This window comes from Dicentrarchus labrax, unplaced genomic scaffold (assembly GCF_905237075.1).
Source record: "Dicentrarchus labrax unplaced genomic scaffold, dlabrax2021, whole genome shotgun sequence".
In the NCBI taxonomy this organism is placed as follows: domain Eukaryota; kingdom Metazoa; phylum Chordata; class Actinopteri; family Moronidae; genus Dicentrarchus; species Dicentrarchus labrax.
The window spans coordinates 7625888-7642667 of record NW_026136718.1 but is presented as its reverse complement, the minus strand read 5'-3'; the positions used below and the strand labels follow the sequence as shown (position 1 = coordinate 7642667).

Here is a 16780-nt window from a genome sequence, read left to right as displayed (position 1 = left end):
ATCAATGCGGGGACAAAATGGGAACAAGGCAATTAGAGGAAGATATAGCACAGACACAGATGTATTGGGTTGGAATCTGATCAAACTGGGGCTTCTTATGACCCAAGGGCCTACAAATGCAAATATAATAAACATAAAATTCTCATTCCATCACTCACTTATACAGCTCTTAAACATTTTGATGCCTCTACAACATGGACATATACATTAACATGCCCATTAATACACAAACAAAAAAACATAAACCTAAAATAATGTACTGCAAGTCTCCCCAGGTTATGCTCTAATCAATTTAGAGATGTAGCATCATAGCACAACAGAGATTAGGAGTAGAATCCATAGTCCATAATGAATATATTGTTCTAATTTCAGTTTCTGAAAATTCAAATAATAAAGGCTTGTAAATGAGTGGAAGGCTTGTAGTGGGTGCATAGTTAATCTCTTTCAGGAATTGCACTACATGAATGAATATGATTGAAATGCTTTTCTTTAGAGCTGTAACCTTTATAAAAAGGCGATAAAAAGCCTGGAGTAGACAATGGACAGAAGGCAGGAGACCCTTGAGCTCACAGAGCGCTCATATACATCAATGATTCATACAAGACCAGAGATGTATGGATCAGCCAATTATTTGGCTTGTAAAGACTTTTGCTGCAGACATTTGAAATGCAGTTACCTTCTGTTTATTTATGTCTCTGACCATTAACAACTGATTTTACTGTAGCTAACCTCGGGTCAGGCAACATACAGTTGAAAGAGTAACTTAAAAAATGTTTATCCAGTTAACTGTGTAACTGTTTATTTTCTAAATTATTAAGCAATATTATTGTATGTATACATTATAGCTGAAATAATGAGTTGATTAAATGTCTTTTTTTCGAAAAATTCTTGGTCTTAGAATTTTGGAAATTGTGCTATGGATTCTAAACATGTTTTGCTGGTCCTGGGGTCAGAAAACTGACTCTGGGAAGTTCTGATGGGCATTTTATACTATTCTTTGAGATTCCATAGACTAGACGATAAAGCAATTTATTATAAAAAAAAAGATTGGGATTAATCAATAATAAAAATGAATGCAGCCTTATTACACAAGTGTTCTTGTGTCTAGTAGTTTGCCTCTCTCATATTGTGCTGAGACAAAGTTTGACTGAATTGTACTGAATGTCCACTGCACTTATCCTTGGTTTGTTTAAAAGATAAATATATAGACCATTGTCTGCACGCAGTTTCTACAAAGGCTGATTTTTCTTCTTGAAACCTAAATGCATCATTTCACATGAATCTTCACTCTGAGGGTCAGTGTGAGCTGTCAAGTTAAGTAAATGGATAAAATAAGTTGATGGACCCAACATGACATGTAAATCTAACTTCACGGGTCAATGACATTTTTTTTTGTTTGAAGTCATTCTACAAAGCAACGCATCACTCGTGATGTGCATGAATAGAATGCTTTATCCAGCACACAATCACTTCATGGGCACAATTACTACAAGTCTATGTGTGAGTTATTTTCCAGTGGGAGTAAGTGTGTGCGTGCGTAAGCATGTACTGTAAGCATGTACTGTACATTAGGCCTAGTTTATAGTTGAGTTAACAACGTGCATATGTGTTTGCATATGTATCTACTGTAGGTGTAAGGACGGTTGCGTATATTTGTGTATGCATGACTTAGTCTTTCGTTGTTTGGAAGCACATGGGTACATTAAATTTGTGTGAATTAATGAATGACTGAGTGTGTGTATTTTGGATATCCTCACATTACACATCAAGAACTGGAGCATGCTGTTTCATGGCCATGGAAAATAAGGGAAGTCTATGGAGAGAGGTTGAAAAAATGTTTTGTAGAATTACCCTTATAAGATAAGGAAGGGACAATAACCAATATAACTTGGTAAAAATAATACCAATGTCATAATTTAGTTTTAGTTTCCACCCTAACCTCAATTTATTGTAGTAACATCAATGACTGGTTGATACATTTACAGTAATTCCTTGAGTTGATGTTCTTATTTTCACTTTACCATAGATGGTACACGGAGCCAGCATCAACAAAAGTGTTGTCATTCATCTGCAATTACCCACTACAGGAATTCATTGGATTCATTGATTAATAAGTGCATTGTTTGAGGATGGGACAGTTGCTAATTTACTCAACTATTAAAACAGGTTTTAAAAATTCAGGGATGTTATAACAATGTCCTTTTTCACACATTTTTGCATACTTTTCGACTCTTAAGTTTGGTTTAGTTGGTCGACCCGTCGGCGCTGAATTTAAATGAGGAGTTTGGACTTTGAAGGCTGACCTGCTACGTCTTGCCTTGAAATGTTGCTGTAGCGCCAACTCCACCCTCCTACCCCCCCTGTCCTTCAAATGTGAAATCCAATTTACGGAAAGGGCGTATGTGGTTAATATCAGATTACATTTTAAATGAAGGTTAGTGTTGATTAGTGGCTTTCATTGGAACGCTGATCTCCTATTATTGCAGCCCTGATGTGGGTAGAGGGGGTTGTATGCTGGAGAGAAAGATCAAAGTCAAGGAAAGGGAGAGAAGAAAAAGAAATAAGAGAGCGCAGGTGCAGAGAAAGGAGTGGGATAGCAGCAGCTCAAGGAGAGGGGGAAATGAAAGCAGAGTAATTTTAACAAAAAAACACAGGGAACTTGACAATACTGAAAGAGAGTCAGAAGTAAAAAGTTTAAAGAGGATTCTCAGATAGTTCCGACGTGTCTATAAAATGATCAGCGCGAATGAATTAATTTGTTTCCTCTGATCAACATGTACCATGTGGACAAGCAACAGGGGCCCCTATCTGGACCTCTATTTTCAATTTGGAGGTATGTGACAGTGAGTGGCAACGTGATGTGAATTCCATCTCGACAAAGAAAAAGCCAATGCAAATGTTTTTGTCAGTCTTTATCACACATTCTTATTTCTGATACGCCTTCTGATACAGACTTTCACAGCTCATTCAAAAGGTAGAACCTTATTTGCAATATTTCCACTATTTTTCAAAATTTTTGGCATTTTCTATCCACAAGTCTTTTATGCACAAAGTGAAAATGTGCATAAAAACAAGTTAATGGTAACACGCTGATAGAGTTTATGTGACTGAGATTTCTTATGTGTCTCTTGGCTGGTACAACTGTTTTATTCTGGGGGTCTGAAGTAGATACTGCAGTAAGTTAAACTGGAGTAGATGCACTCTATCATTTTTTTTCACTTACTCTCTCTCTCTCTCTCTCTCTCTCTCTCTCAAGGCTGTGTGAAGGGGAAGAAGGGGCTTGTTAAATGTGGAACCATTAACACGGTCTAGACTGTGGGTCTGTCAGTGCCGTGGGGGAAGAAATACAGCGCAACACTCAGTGCTCTCATAGGAAATTGCCACTTTCTTCCAACAGGCCCTTTTTAATGGTTGTTTAGTAGGCGACACATTGGGCATTAAAATACAGCCAGTGGCTAGTGCCACATCTCAACTAATGACAGATTGCAGGAGAGGGAGGGAAACAAAAGGAAGGAGAGGGAGAAAGAGAGTCGGGGGCCTCTATTTTGGGATGCACAGAGTGTGGGGCTGGACTTGACAGGGGTACTCTGAGCTTATTTCCTCTGTGGCAGTTTATTCAGAGTCTGGGTCGGGGCACAAAGGCAGGGGTGTGAAGATTAAAACAGGCAGCCAAATTACGTGGAGAGCGTAGCTGACTTCTGAAGGCTTCTGAATGGACTTTACAAATATTATAAGACAGCTACTGGCTTTGTAAAGTTGCCTTTCAAAGTCATTGCAATGAAAGGTGGGCTCAGATAAATTACACGCTTTAGCAAGTTTAGTGGCCTGAAAAACATCAGTGTTTTGGTTCAGTCTGGCAAAACAATTTCTTGCATAATTAATTTCAGTCACAGGAAAATGTGGAAACCCACAGAGAATGTTTGAAGACAAACTCTACAGTCTGTTTGCATGCCTCTGTGGGTATCATCCGTAAAGAGCTTTTGCATGAATGATACTTTTTATATTACATTTATCAACTCTGCTAAGGCATTAAAAGAAGCGTTATACTGATGCCTGCTGCCACCAATTTGGTCCAATTTTGCACTGTACAGTTGATTTATACATTAAGTTGTTTTATATTTTACCATGCAGCTATTTATCTCTCGGTACCTGTTAATTTGTGTTGGACCAGCATTAGGATTACTGATGATGCATGTGCTTTTGGCATGGTTAGAGTTGTATCTTCCTCTCTTTCCTCTTCTGCTTCTAGTTCATATGGTTTATCTCTGACTATACCTGTTCTTATGACCATCTGCTGCCTTTTTTTACTACTTCCTTCCTGCCTGTCTGACTGTTCCCTTGTTGCTAACTGTAAGCCTGCTTTTTGACCTAATAAAGACTGTTTTTATCACACCTGTTCTGTCTCCCGAGTTGGCCTTACCACATTTGTTATATCACGTTATACAATTAAATTCGTTTTTTTTTTTTTTTCAAGAGGAGGAATATGAAGAGAAAATGAAACACGAATGTAAAAAGAGCAGAAATTTTTCCGACCATCCTGTCTGAATGAAGAAGGTAAAAAAAGATAATTGTTATTATGCACGGGTCTTTGCGTACACGACCAAAACACTACCAAAAGCAATCCCATCAGGCTGTTTCAGCTCCCCAAGACGCCCTCTGAGAGCAAAAACATATTGATCACCAATCAATCGTAACCAGCCAAGAGCAAGGGTCACTAATTGAACGGAAGAATGGAATTGACAAAAAAAATCACATGGTGGCTGTTGCTGCGTAGGTGGTTTTCTCTGTTTGATTGCCATGTACAATGTAAACAAAGCAGCAAGTTTGCTGTAAACAGCTGTTTCAACTCCACATGACCACAACTTAAAATATTCTCTGATATCAGAAGATTTGCATTTAATTAATAAAACAGATTTGAAAACATGGTCTCAAACTAGTTTCCCCAGTGCTTAATTAATTCAACAGCACGTTAGTAAAATCTATGTGCCATGATTGTACTCAATCAATCAATAAAGAATTTGAATTTGAGTGATCAGAGGCTGTTACCGAAACCGAGAATGAATTGTTTACTTTCCAGGAATCAAGGTAATACTACATTATACATTTTCTTATCTTAAAAAGTACAAAAATGATTACATGAGATTTTCTCTGTGTAACTTATGGGAATTATATCAATAATGACCACTTATAGGCCTCAATATATATTAGTTTTTCCTTTAGCTTTTCTCATATTTGGGGTATTTCTTACAGTGCTTCTTGGGTGCCATTATTCCAGAATGGCTATCATGTGGCAGCTCATACACCAATCAGCCATAACGCAACAAACTGCGATGCACTGTGTGTTCTGACACTTTTATATCAGAACCAGCATTCACTTTTTCAGCAATATGATCTACAGTAGCTTGTCTGTTGGATCGTACCACATGGGCCAGCCTTCACTCTCCACGTGCATCAATGAGTATCAGCCGCCCATGACCCTGTCGCCAGTTCACCTCTTTTGATAGGTACTGACCTCTGCAGACCGGGAACCCCACACAAGAGCTACAGTTTTGGAGATGCTCTGACCCAGTCGACTAGCCATCACAATTTAGCCCTTGTCAAAGTCACTCAAATCCTCATGATGCCCATTTTTCCTGCTTTTAACGCATTAACTTTGTGGACAAAATGTTCACTTGCTGCCTAATATATTCCACCCACTGACAGGCGACATAATAACTACATAATCAGTGTTATTCACGTCACCTGTCAGTGGTTATAATGTTATGGCTTATCGTGTATAGCTGCAATGTGTTTTTTAATGTCTGGGATTTTTCTTGTTGTGGTTAGGTGGCTATCCTGTATCTTCCTTAATGGATCAATACACTTTAACTTATTACTGACATAAATCAAGGTAAAGACATTTGTGGTTAATGAGATGCCACACGATACAGCAAGATAAGCAGAACAATGCACACGAGGGCCTGAGATGATGGGCTTACAATATGAGAACAGAGAGAGAGAGAGAAAGAAAGACAGGGAGATGACCTTTAATGTTTTGTTTTTTTCCCAGCAACTATGGTGACATTAAACTCACTGTCAGTATTGTATCTTCAATTATTTATGAGCAAGATTTAACAGGCGAACACACGCACCTGCACGCACCTACACACACACGCACACACACTAGTATGTATCTGGAGACAACTACTAACTACTCCTGGGATTGGGGGCACTACTTTTGTGGACTGTTCTCACCAGAGGCTTGGTTTTCTAAAGATTAAAAGTGTTAAAACGGCTATGGATGAAAGCATAGGTTAATTTGCTCATGAAGACTATGTGATATAGTTGAGAGCCCTAGAAAAAGCTAGTAAGTGGACCTTTATTTTGTTTTGTCAAACTTAACCACAAAGTTTTATAATAAATTTTTTTTAAATAATACTCTTATAGATATCATAGTAAGCTAAGAGTACAGACATGAAAGAGTTGCATATTCTGTATGTTCATGCATATGTACTATTACATGTACTGAGTACCTAAATCCAAGGTCCCTTTTAAAAAAATGATGCATGACAAGTTATTCCAGCTGCCAGGGATAACTCACCACAGCATATTTACCAATTTACCACATGAAAGAAATATAGCGGGAGAAATTCTGCAGCAAGCAGTCACAGTAATGCCGAGCTAATCAAAGACATAATTTAGAGCTTTAGACCTGTTGGCCAGTAACTCACAACCAGAGCGGAAGTTAAAAGACAAAAACTTTTTTGGCTATTAAGTTATTATTATAGCTTATTCAATTTTTAAAATATTTTTTTTTCCTCATAAACCTACCTTCACCCACTGATGGTAGTCATCATTGTCATCACCACTGACTGAAAGTTTTGAGCATTGCATGCAGGGAAACTGTTACTGTAATTTGAACAGTTTGAATCCCACCAGATCATCTAATGGGTAAAAAAAAAGTGAATGATTGAAACTAAGGATGGTCGGTAAGTCTGTTTGCGCTTGGGCAATTGTGTTTGTGTGTGTGAATCGTGGCCAGTGAGTGAAATTCAGCTCAGGGCAACAGAGGCTCTCCATTAAAAGAACATGTAGCAAGAGACTAAAAACAAATTACACTATTCTGACTCTGAAGTAGAAGATCAGAGTGACCTCAGAATGCTCACTCATATATTTGAGTCTCACACGCACACACATTCATAACTATACAGTGCGTCTCTTTCTGTTTCTGAATTTTTGTGTGCATCTGTTTGAATGTGTTTCTATTACTACATCTGTGTCTTTTCAGGGCAGGGTCACTGACTTTCGACTTGATTGAATGAGAGACGCAGGCTGAGAGAGAGAGAGAGAGAGAGAGAGAGAGAGAGAGAGAAGAGAGAGAGAGAGAGAGAGAGAGAGAGAGAGAGACCACCTGGGAAATTAAGCCTGGCGCTACCGCTGCCTCAAGCATGAAATTGAAGCTGTCCGACAATGCAACTCGCTGGATCCTTCCCATTCATATTCCAAAATAATTAGCTAGCACAACCCCTTGCCTCCATGCTATAATATGTTGACCTGCCTTTTGTCTCTGCAGACACAGACAAGGAAAAAACGCACCTCTGTACACAGGACTAGTGAAACTGATGACAGCAGGGACAGAGAGAGATGGAGGGGGAGGGATGTACAAGTTCAAGTTTCAAGTTTCACAGTGGTGTTAGACTAGTACCTCAGCCAGTGCTGGATAATAAAACATCCAATTTCTTTTTGATTAAATTAATACTTTTTCATATAATCCAACAATTATATTACTTTATGATTTAACATGTGTATTGGGTCAGCTTACCATAAAAAGCTGCTCACCACAAATAAATAAGTATTAGTCTAGGTTTCAGAGCACTAAACGCAAAGTCTAGTTGTTAAGATATTTCACTGGGTAAATGAAGATTTTGACCTGATGGTGGCGCTAAATGAAGGGTCAGGGGATCACTATTATTGTATTGTCATCAGCAATATCCTCATCATCAACATCCTGCAATCATGATTGACAAATCAAAGCCTTCCTCCTCCCTATATAAATACAAAGAGTTTCAAGACTAAAGAAGTTGCAATGCCTGTTTAACTAAGCAGTGCCAAGGCTAGTAGCAGTTGTCCTCCAGCTGTCTGTCCACTTTCAATATCTTCGCTAGTTTTCTCCTCAGTACTGCTTTAATTACCGTATGCAGAAAAATTTAAGAAGTTAGTAGTGACTCAATATGAGCTCTATAAATCAAGGCTGTGAAAAGTGGGAGAGAAGTCATGCTGTGATGAAAGGCTCTGCTTTGACAGTTTGTGTCTTTAGATGAATGGGTTTCATCAGATGGAATGAAATAAGTAGCAAAGTTTGAAATCATGGCAGTTTCAATGCCCTTTGGTGTTGGGTAAGTATGTTATAATCAGATGAACAGTAAAAGTACTAAATATATAAGCAAGGTGTACTACATAATATTTACTGATTATTTTGTCTATTACAAGAATGTTTTTTCAGAGTGTAAATGAGCTGAGTTCAAGGCCCTGCATTGAACTCAGTTTGTGGAATGGTAAAATATTAACATCAATCAAATACATACCAGCCCTTATATCAAATAATCGAATGGTCCTTTTTTCTTTCGAATAAATTTAAATCTAACCGCTTTCATATCATAATAGCAGAGCCAACTGGAGTAGCAGGACTGTTTCTCAGTTTTATCTCAATATGCTCCTCTACCGTGATGTGTGACTTGAGATTACTTGACTTCTAAAGTTATCAAAACTCTCATTTGTGTTTGTCTTTTTTTTTTGTCTTGTCCCATTATGTTTCACAATGACTTGAGAGGCTTTTCCGTACAGCCATTGTCAGCATGCCTCCGAGTATGAAATATGCCTGAGTAGACTTGTAATTTTTAGATTTCTTACATTGATGACACAAGACTTCTATGTTATGAATATAAAACATCCTCCAAATACTAAAAAGCTTAAGCACTCTTTAAAAAGTTTTCTCTCTACATCCAAAATTGTAAAGCATCACTTGGACTGGTTGGGGACTGTAAAGAGAGTTTCACATGTTGGTCCAATATATGGCTGAGTGAGGTTGGCTGGGCGTCTGATGTTGCAATTCAATAACCTTTATCAACACAGAGACACTTGGGTGGTGAGAAGGGCTCACTTTAATCCCTGGAGTGTAGATATTCAGCAGCAGAGCCAAGAGAGTGCACACACATAAAGATTGAGTTTAAATACCGCTTGAGAGTCTATGCAGCTCCTCTAATCAGCACTGATTGTCAAACTGCAGGATCTTGCTGATGCCACTCAGAGAAAATGGATGCTGAATTTGTAATGTCTAGACCCCAGAAAATCAAAGCTTTGATGTCTGGTACATGGATTATGAACATGAGCACCCCACAGCGAAGCAAATTATGTAAATTCAACAGTTATGTGAAAATTTACAGATGACCCGACGGCAGAAAATGATGAGTAATTTTTTTGGAAATGCATAATTGTGTGGAATGTTTTGGCATTTAGTAATCAGGTACAATTTTTCTGGATTAGTATCAAGCAGCCTTAAAATGAACCCTTCAGTGTTGAAACCACAATGAGGGGCCTTAAGAAGTTTTAATGAATATTAATTTGCTTCACATCCATTATCATGTGGATCAGGATGTTTATTGTTCAAGAGTAAAACTGTGAAAAGTGAAAATTGGTTCTCAAGCACAAAGAAATTGTCTCACAGTAAATCAAGAATATCAACATTGATTGTTTTGTTGCCTGTGTGCATTACTGCTAAGACATTTGATTCAACATTTTGAACATAAAGTACACAAGTTCCTGCGTGTTACATTGACAGCATGTCCAAGGTTGCGACAACAGAGCTTAAATACTTGATCGAAGGGAAAAGAAACATGAACATGACGAATTATAAGGGTGTATTCGATCAAATGAAGTTCACTGAACTGAAACCACATCTAGTCCAAATATGTGGGCTGCAGTTTGTTGTTGGCTTGTTTATTTCAATAAATAACTGTCACTTATTTAGTACCTCAAATACTATTAATGATGTTGCTGCAACAGTACTTAGGGACGATGCCTGCACTTACGATTGTTGCGGAACATTGTGTGCAGACACGCACACTTTTTTCATGCATCAACCATCACTCATCTGATTGAGCATTTTCTCCAGAATCCCCTCCAGGCCCAGATTCATTTTCAGATGTGTAATTACAGAAAACTCCTGAGTGTGTGTGTGTGTGTGGTTTCACAGGCGTCACCGGAGGTCCATAGTTAATCGGCAGTCGTCCAGAAGTCTCGGGGATCAGCCCATCGATTCCCTCCCAGGGAAATCAATTCAATCAAAGGCATTAGTTAAACTGAACTCAGATCAGTGGAGGACATACAGCAAGAAAGACCGAGAGGACAGAGAATAAGATGTGATACAAAGATGGAAGAATAGTATAGAGAGCTTCAGAGGGTTTAAGGGCATAGCAAAGGGACAGAACGATAGATCTATCTGTGTGAAATTAACAAGGAAAAAAATACAGACAAAAAAATAAAACATGGCCTGAAAAAAATGAATGAGATGAGACAAGATGGTGGTGATAGCTATGGTCGTGTGGTTTCTCCACTTAGTTAATCTGGACGTTCAATTTTTTTTCCTTAATCTGTCACCCATCTGTTTACAGTAAAATGGTAGAAAAAATCAGCAGCAAACTGGGATTATATTTGAGCATTTATTATATAAAGTAGCAATCCCTTTAATGTATCTTCGTGTCAGTATTGAATATACAAACTGATGATCAAACTGGATTAGCCAATGAAAAATTTGGCATATTTTCCATATTGCTCAACTCTAATGATACTCACGTTACATTCACATACACTGTACTGCTGCATGCACACAAACACACACAGCTGTGAGGATCAATGTGGATGAGAAAGTTAGAGAAGCTCTCACATCGTCTGACCTTGATTAGACATAATGAGACTTAACCACAAGTCCACTAATCTGATGAAATGACTTACAGATTCACCTTGTGATGAATACTAAATACAAGCATTGACTCTAGTTTTATACACACACTTATGCGGGTGCACACACTCTTACCCTTTATACACACGTGCGCATATACACACACTCCCACACATGTCCTTGGTCTATCTCAATCAGACTTATTACTTTGAGAATCTTCAAAGGGCTCTTTGATCACCTCTTTGAAAAAAATCATCTTAATAAAAATTGCAAATATGAGCTGGCCTGTAGTCACAGCCATATGGAAAGTTTTGTGATAAGAAGTGGAAAGACTGACCTCTGCTACTTTGGCCCTGTTCTGTGACTTATCTTTGGAGGAAACACCGGTTATATGTGAGATTAATAAGTCAATCCCTCTGAAATGCCAATGAATTTCAAAGTATGTGTCTGGATTCTACTGCTCAAACCTTAGGAGTTGCCCAGTTTCAACTTAACTGTTTAACAACTTGGTCTTGATGCTTAAAAAGCACCATACAACTTTTGAAATGACACTGTACAGTTCTTTATAATGCTTTGATGCAGATTTTACAACTCTAGAAAGTCCTATAATGTATTAACCTGACTGTGCCAGATGGTTTGTTATGCAGAACCATCTGGGACGTAATTGTTGGACATTTTTTGGAAAAGGGCAGGCACATTGAAAAAGTACTTGGCAGGTGATTGAATGAACCATCTGTCTATCACTGTCTATCACAGGCGAACTTCAACAAATCACATCAACGAACCTTGTAATGTAGCCAAACTCTCATACCAAAGCCAGTCGTGAGAAGAGCAAAATCTTTTCTACTGAGAAAAGCCTTCATTGCCACTATTCTCTCAATGAATGAATACTATCTAGTTCTGATTTATCTGCTCACCCCTGTAGCTGCCAGTGTTTCCTAAAAGGACACTGATTGGTACGGTACCACTTTACCGGCCACAAACACACAGATTGAAGCCTGGCGAGATGGATTCTTGCATAATCTTGTGATTCTTTGATCTTGCGAGTCCAGTTGCCTTGTGAGGGTAATTATGTATTCTACTTGGACAGCACTCTGTTTATGTTGAGCCACTATTTCACCAGACAACCCTGTTTTTCTTTTTCAGTGTCGCCCAGTTGTGCCAACACAGTAGTCTGGATGAGGAGTCTGCGTGTTACAAAAAGTCTCAGTCTCAGAAATTTGGACTGCTTTCACAAGGACAATGCATCTATAAAAAAAGACTACAGAGGGTAGTTTTGGCAGCTTGAATATAGATCACTTACACTAAATAGTATGTTACTTTCAGTATTTTTTATATTTGGGGGTGCAGTCTCTCACAGAATCATCAATTTATCTTGAAACTCACCCAAAGCCATCAGAATCTTCTACTTTTCTCTCTCAAACCTGTATCTGACTCATACCGATGCATACAGTATACATTTTTTACATACATTTGTTTTCTCATTCAGTCATGGACTTAGTTTTTTCCAGATTATCTACTCTCCTCAAACTGTTCTGGTGTCTCCTGTAAACCTTTTCTCACCATGAACCTGAAGCTTTAAAGGCATACTATGCAGTTTTCCAGTTTTGTCAAACAGCTACCCCTAGAGTCGCTGCGGAATATTTGTATTTAATGTTAACTGTCGTAAATACCACTCACCAGAGCCGTCTCTATATACGGCTCTGCGTCTCTGCACTCACAGCCTGATCCCCTCCCCCCTGTATACCGGTACATGTTCAGTAGCATGGAAGCGTCAGACATCGAACAGGCAAAGATAGACTCCAAAAATGTCTACTGACCAGGTAACGTCTTCCATTAAGGCTGCTTCTTATGTCGTTGATGTATGTCAAGTCGCGCCGTACAGCAATTTGTGCTTCTTGCAGGATTAGGCGGGGTGCCAACTTCAGACTTGTATTGCTGGTTCTGCCAGCGGCGTCCCTCCCCAGCGCTGCTATCGGTATGATTCGCTATTCTATGAGTTCGTTTACCATCGAAATGACTTTGAAGCTGTTATATTAAGGTACAAATCTTGCATAGTATGCCTTTAACAAACCAAAAGAAAACATTTCAAAAGTTCAAAAAACTTGCAAGGTTATTATGCAGCTTCTGAAAAGCCTCTTGTGTCAAAATATTAATTGAACCCCTACCATACATTTCCAAAAGCCAGTTAATAACCTCCCATACAAATTAAAAAAGAAACAGTGTTAACCTTCCATTTAACCTTCCAGTATTGGTCCTCAAACTCCTTCAGTCTCATCATTACTCTCTTTCTGACTTTGATCCTCTAACCCAAGCATACAAATGCACATGCTGTGTAAAACCTCCCCGCTCCACCTAACACTCATCACACCTCTTTCCCCACCTGTGAATAATGGGTTTCCTCTGCTGATTAAAGAATCTAATAATCAAAGTAGGCAGTGTTCCATTTTTCATAATTGCGGCAACAAGTGACCTCACTGCTTGCCAACCTTTTAAATAAGAGTGTAACAGGTAAGATCTGTTTACAGACTTTGTTCCATTTTTCATAATTAAACTAGTGTAGTGACACAGATAAACAGACATGGGTTATTGGAATTTTTAGCAATATTTGCTTAACTGTCCTCCACAGAAACTGCTTTGTCACATTTAGATTTAGTATTTGCAGCAAAAGCTTTTTAGTCCTACAGAATAGCATTAGCAATACAGCCTAATTACTTTAGCTTAACTAACCTAGCGTTTTATCAATGTACCAAAAAAAAAGCTTTTTAAAATATGCACTAAATAACTGAAGAAGTGAAAATGTAAGTTCCTGCCCGTTCTTCTGCCCTCCATGGCCTTGATAAAACCATGTATGGATGTCCTGTGTCTGTTGGTGCAGCCAACAAAAAAAGCTACTGAAAGCAATTTTCTGAGGCAATGTGCAAGAAAGAGAAGGTTGGCACTGCGGCTGGAGCGCAGCAAAAAGTAACACACTGACACAGAGCGACCTTTGGAGTGCTTTATGCCGAAGAAAATGTATGTGTGTGCATGTGTGTGTGGAGGTCAACTAGTTTAAATGCAAATGCTGGTGTGCGGGTGTTTTAGAAAATGCATGGTGTTATAAACTTTCTTTTAAAACCAAACATACATGAATGAAGATGCACTAGTATAAACACACACACTTACACCTGTATGTAATGTCTTGTGTGTCCTGACCTACCTGACCGTGTGTTCATGGCCTTCCTTTGTCTGTGTTTGTGGCACTATTTCTGTTTGTCTGTTTAATGTCAGTGCTACTTACTGCAGATTGCATCAGCCTCGTCTGAACCGTCTGCACACTCCGGTTCTCCATCGCAGCGCCACCTAGCAGGAACACACTGTCCATTCTTACAGGCGAAGTCTGTGGTCGCACATGTCTTCTTTGCTGTGGAGACAAAGGTAACATGCAGCATTAGTGTATGACTCAAAGAACTGTGTTCCAGTATTGTGTCTGCTGCTACTCTCTTCTGGTCATTAATATAACACTATGGTGAATCAACTTATTTCCATTTCTTAACACAGTGACTATGATATATTGTATTTATGTATGAATAGATACATACGACACTTGCTGAAACCGAACACACTGTCTGACAAGTGATGAAAATGAATGGAAACATTTTAAAGCATTTCCATAGTTTGATCAGTCCTTCCAGAAAAACGAGTGTTTTCATGATTGTTGCGGGCAAAAATCCCATTATGCGGCACGTTTTCTTACAAAATGCGATGGAAAATGCGGGATATTTATGCAATTTTATGTGATGAAATTGCGGGAACTTGCAAAAACTCTGGCTTCATCGCGGGGTTTGCCGCTTTTCAATGATGTCCACGTCGCATAATTACGTCACTTAATAACGTTCCCATGGCAACAGGGGAAAATGGCTGCTCGTGTGAAGAAAACACAAAATTTTTCAACTTTATATATAGATAGATATAGTGACTTTTTTGCAACGAAAATGCGAGGATTATGAAATCATGCAAGCCCCGTGTATTTTGCGCGGAAATTGGCAATTTATGCAGCAAAGGTTTGTCATCAATATATATATATATGGTTAATATTCATATTAACATGGGCATAGCAACATTTGACAACGTGGAACCGAATATTCTCAAGAATAAATTCAGCAAAAGACACATATGAGATTACAGGTGGATTCTACAGTGGAGCAGTGTTTTCAATCAGCAGTTTGCTTTTAGGCAGACTGAATGAGTAAATGCATTAATAGCTTTAATAGAACCGCTTTTTGCAAGGCTGTGTTAGATATGAGGTGCAGGGAATAAAGCAGGTCACATGTGAACAAAGCAGCAACCCTCAAGTTGCCTCCCTGAACTTGCTCAGAGGTTTTGATCCATTTTAACCATCACATGATCTACTTTCAGTGTCCAGCTCAGTCTTTGCAAAACCAGCTCAAGCTCTGTCTGTATCCCAGTTTCCTGAGAGCCTATGGACTCCAAAGGTTTTGTGCAGTCACTTTCTCCAAGCAAGGGGAAAATTGAAGCACTTGAGTCTGTCACGGGGAGAGGGAAAAAAAAATCCCTCCCCTTGACAGTGAGAGCCACTGAACAAGAGAAAGCACTCGCTTGGCGTGTTAGCAATGCCTCGCCCATGATGAAATATACTGTACAGAGAGGGGGGCTGACAAATAACAAGAATGGGTTTGTGTGTGTGTGGGAACCACTCTGTGTGTGCGGTGGTGGTGTTGGTGTCGAGGTGATTTCCTTCTGACTAGTAGAAAGAGTAACTGGGACTGCAACTGTTCCATTTTCTTTCACATGAGCATGATGTTAAACCACCTCATTGACCCTTAGTTTAAACCAGCTGAAAATGTAGCTTAGGGCAGTGCCAGGCTAAAGCCGTGTAATGTAAGGACACACAGTAAACAAAATGTTCCAAATTTCTAAGATGGAATAATAACAAACCAAGAATGAGACAAGGTATTCTCTATCAGTTTATGTGAACAGTAAAAACAAAGTGAGTGTTAGAGCACATGGCTGCTGTGTGTTCTCCTTACTGGGAGATGAAAATGAATGCAATTAACATTTGAAGGAATATTTTGACATTTTGGGGAATACGCTTTTTCGATTTCTAGCAGAGACTTACATGAGATGATAGATAACACGCTGCGCATGTTTGTACTAAATATGAAGCTACTGCCAGGAAAGAAAAGACTGAATTTGTTATATGATGGAGGTGGCTTGCAGTTTCCCAACTTCTATTGGTACTGTGGTGCCACACAATTACGAGCAGAAATGTTTCAGTTCTCAGACTCCCTGGGAAACTGAACAGAATACAACATCCAATTTGTCTTTATTTATTCACTTATAGTTCAACTTATATACCAAACAACTGTCAAATTAATAACAACACCATTCCCTTTCTGCTGTTCAATATGAAATCAAACCCTTTTGATTAATGCCACATGCCTTGTTTTTTTCTAGGATTTTAGGGAAACTGATTCAAAGTGCTGACCTGCACAAAGGAACTGGTCAAACCCCAGCAGGGTGTTATATATATTCTACTTAGTAAGGGGAAAGCTAGTCAGCTTATTAGCTTGTTGTTTATGGTTGTAGCTTTGGATGTCCTATGGTGTGTGGTAAAAGGCAGCATTATGACTGATGGCACAAGTGGGAGCCATAATAATGAAGTGCATGCTAGAGGAACTGACAGCATCTCTGCTGTGGGGACCAATGCTTTCAATATGTACATCTAAATGTATTTATTTATTTCATAATGTATGGCAGATTGAAGAAAAGATAGAGACAGCCACACATTCACCAGAGTATTGATTCCAAGTAAAGAGGGGGAAAAAAGAAAAAGGTAGTCTT

At 38.8% G+C, this 16780-nt stretch overlaps 1 protein-coding gene across 7 annotated transcripts in view; it reads right to left on the bottom strand.

The window, feature by feature from the left end:
* The window catches only part of lrp8 (low density lipoprotein receptor-related protein 8, apolipoprotein e receptor), a 163664-nt gene that overhangs the window by 70480 nt on the left and 76404 nt on the right, over positions 1-16780 (bottom strand). For all 7 annotated transcript variants that reach the window (XM_051376853.1, XM_051376857.1, XM_051376855.1 and 4 more), the window contains exon 3: positions 14217-14339. In XM_051376853.1, coding sequence (XP_051232813.1) covers positions 14217-14339 — 123 coding nt within the window. The remainder of the gene's footprint in view (positions 1-14216; positions 14340-16780) is intronic.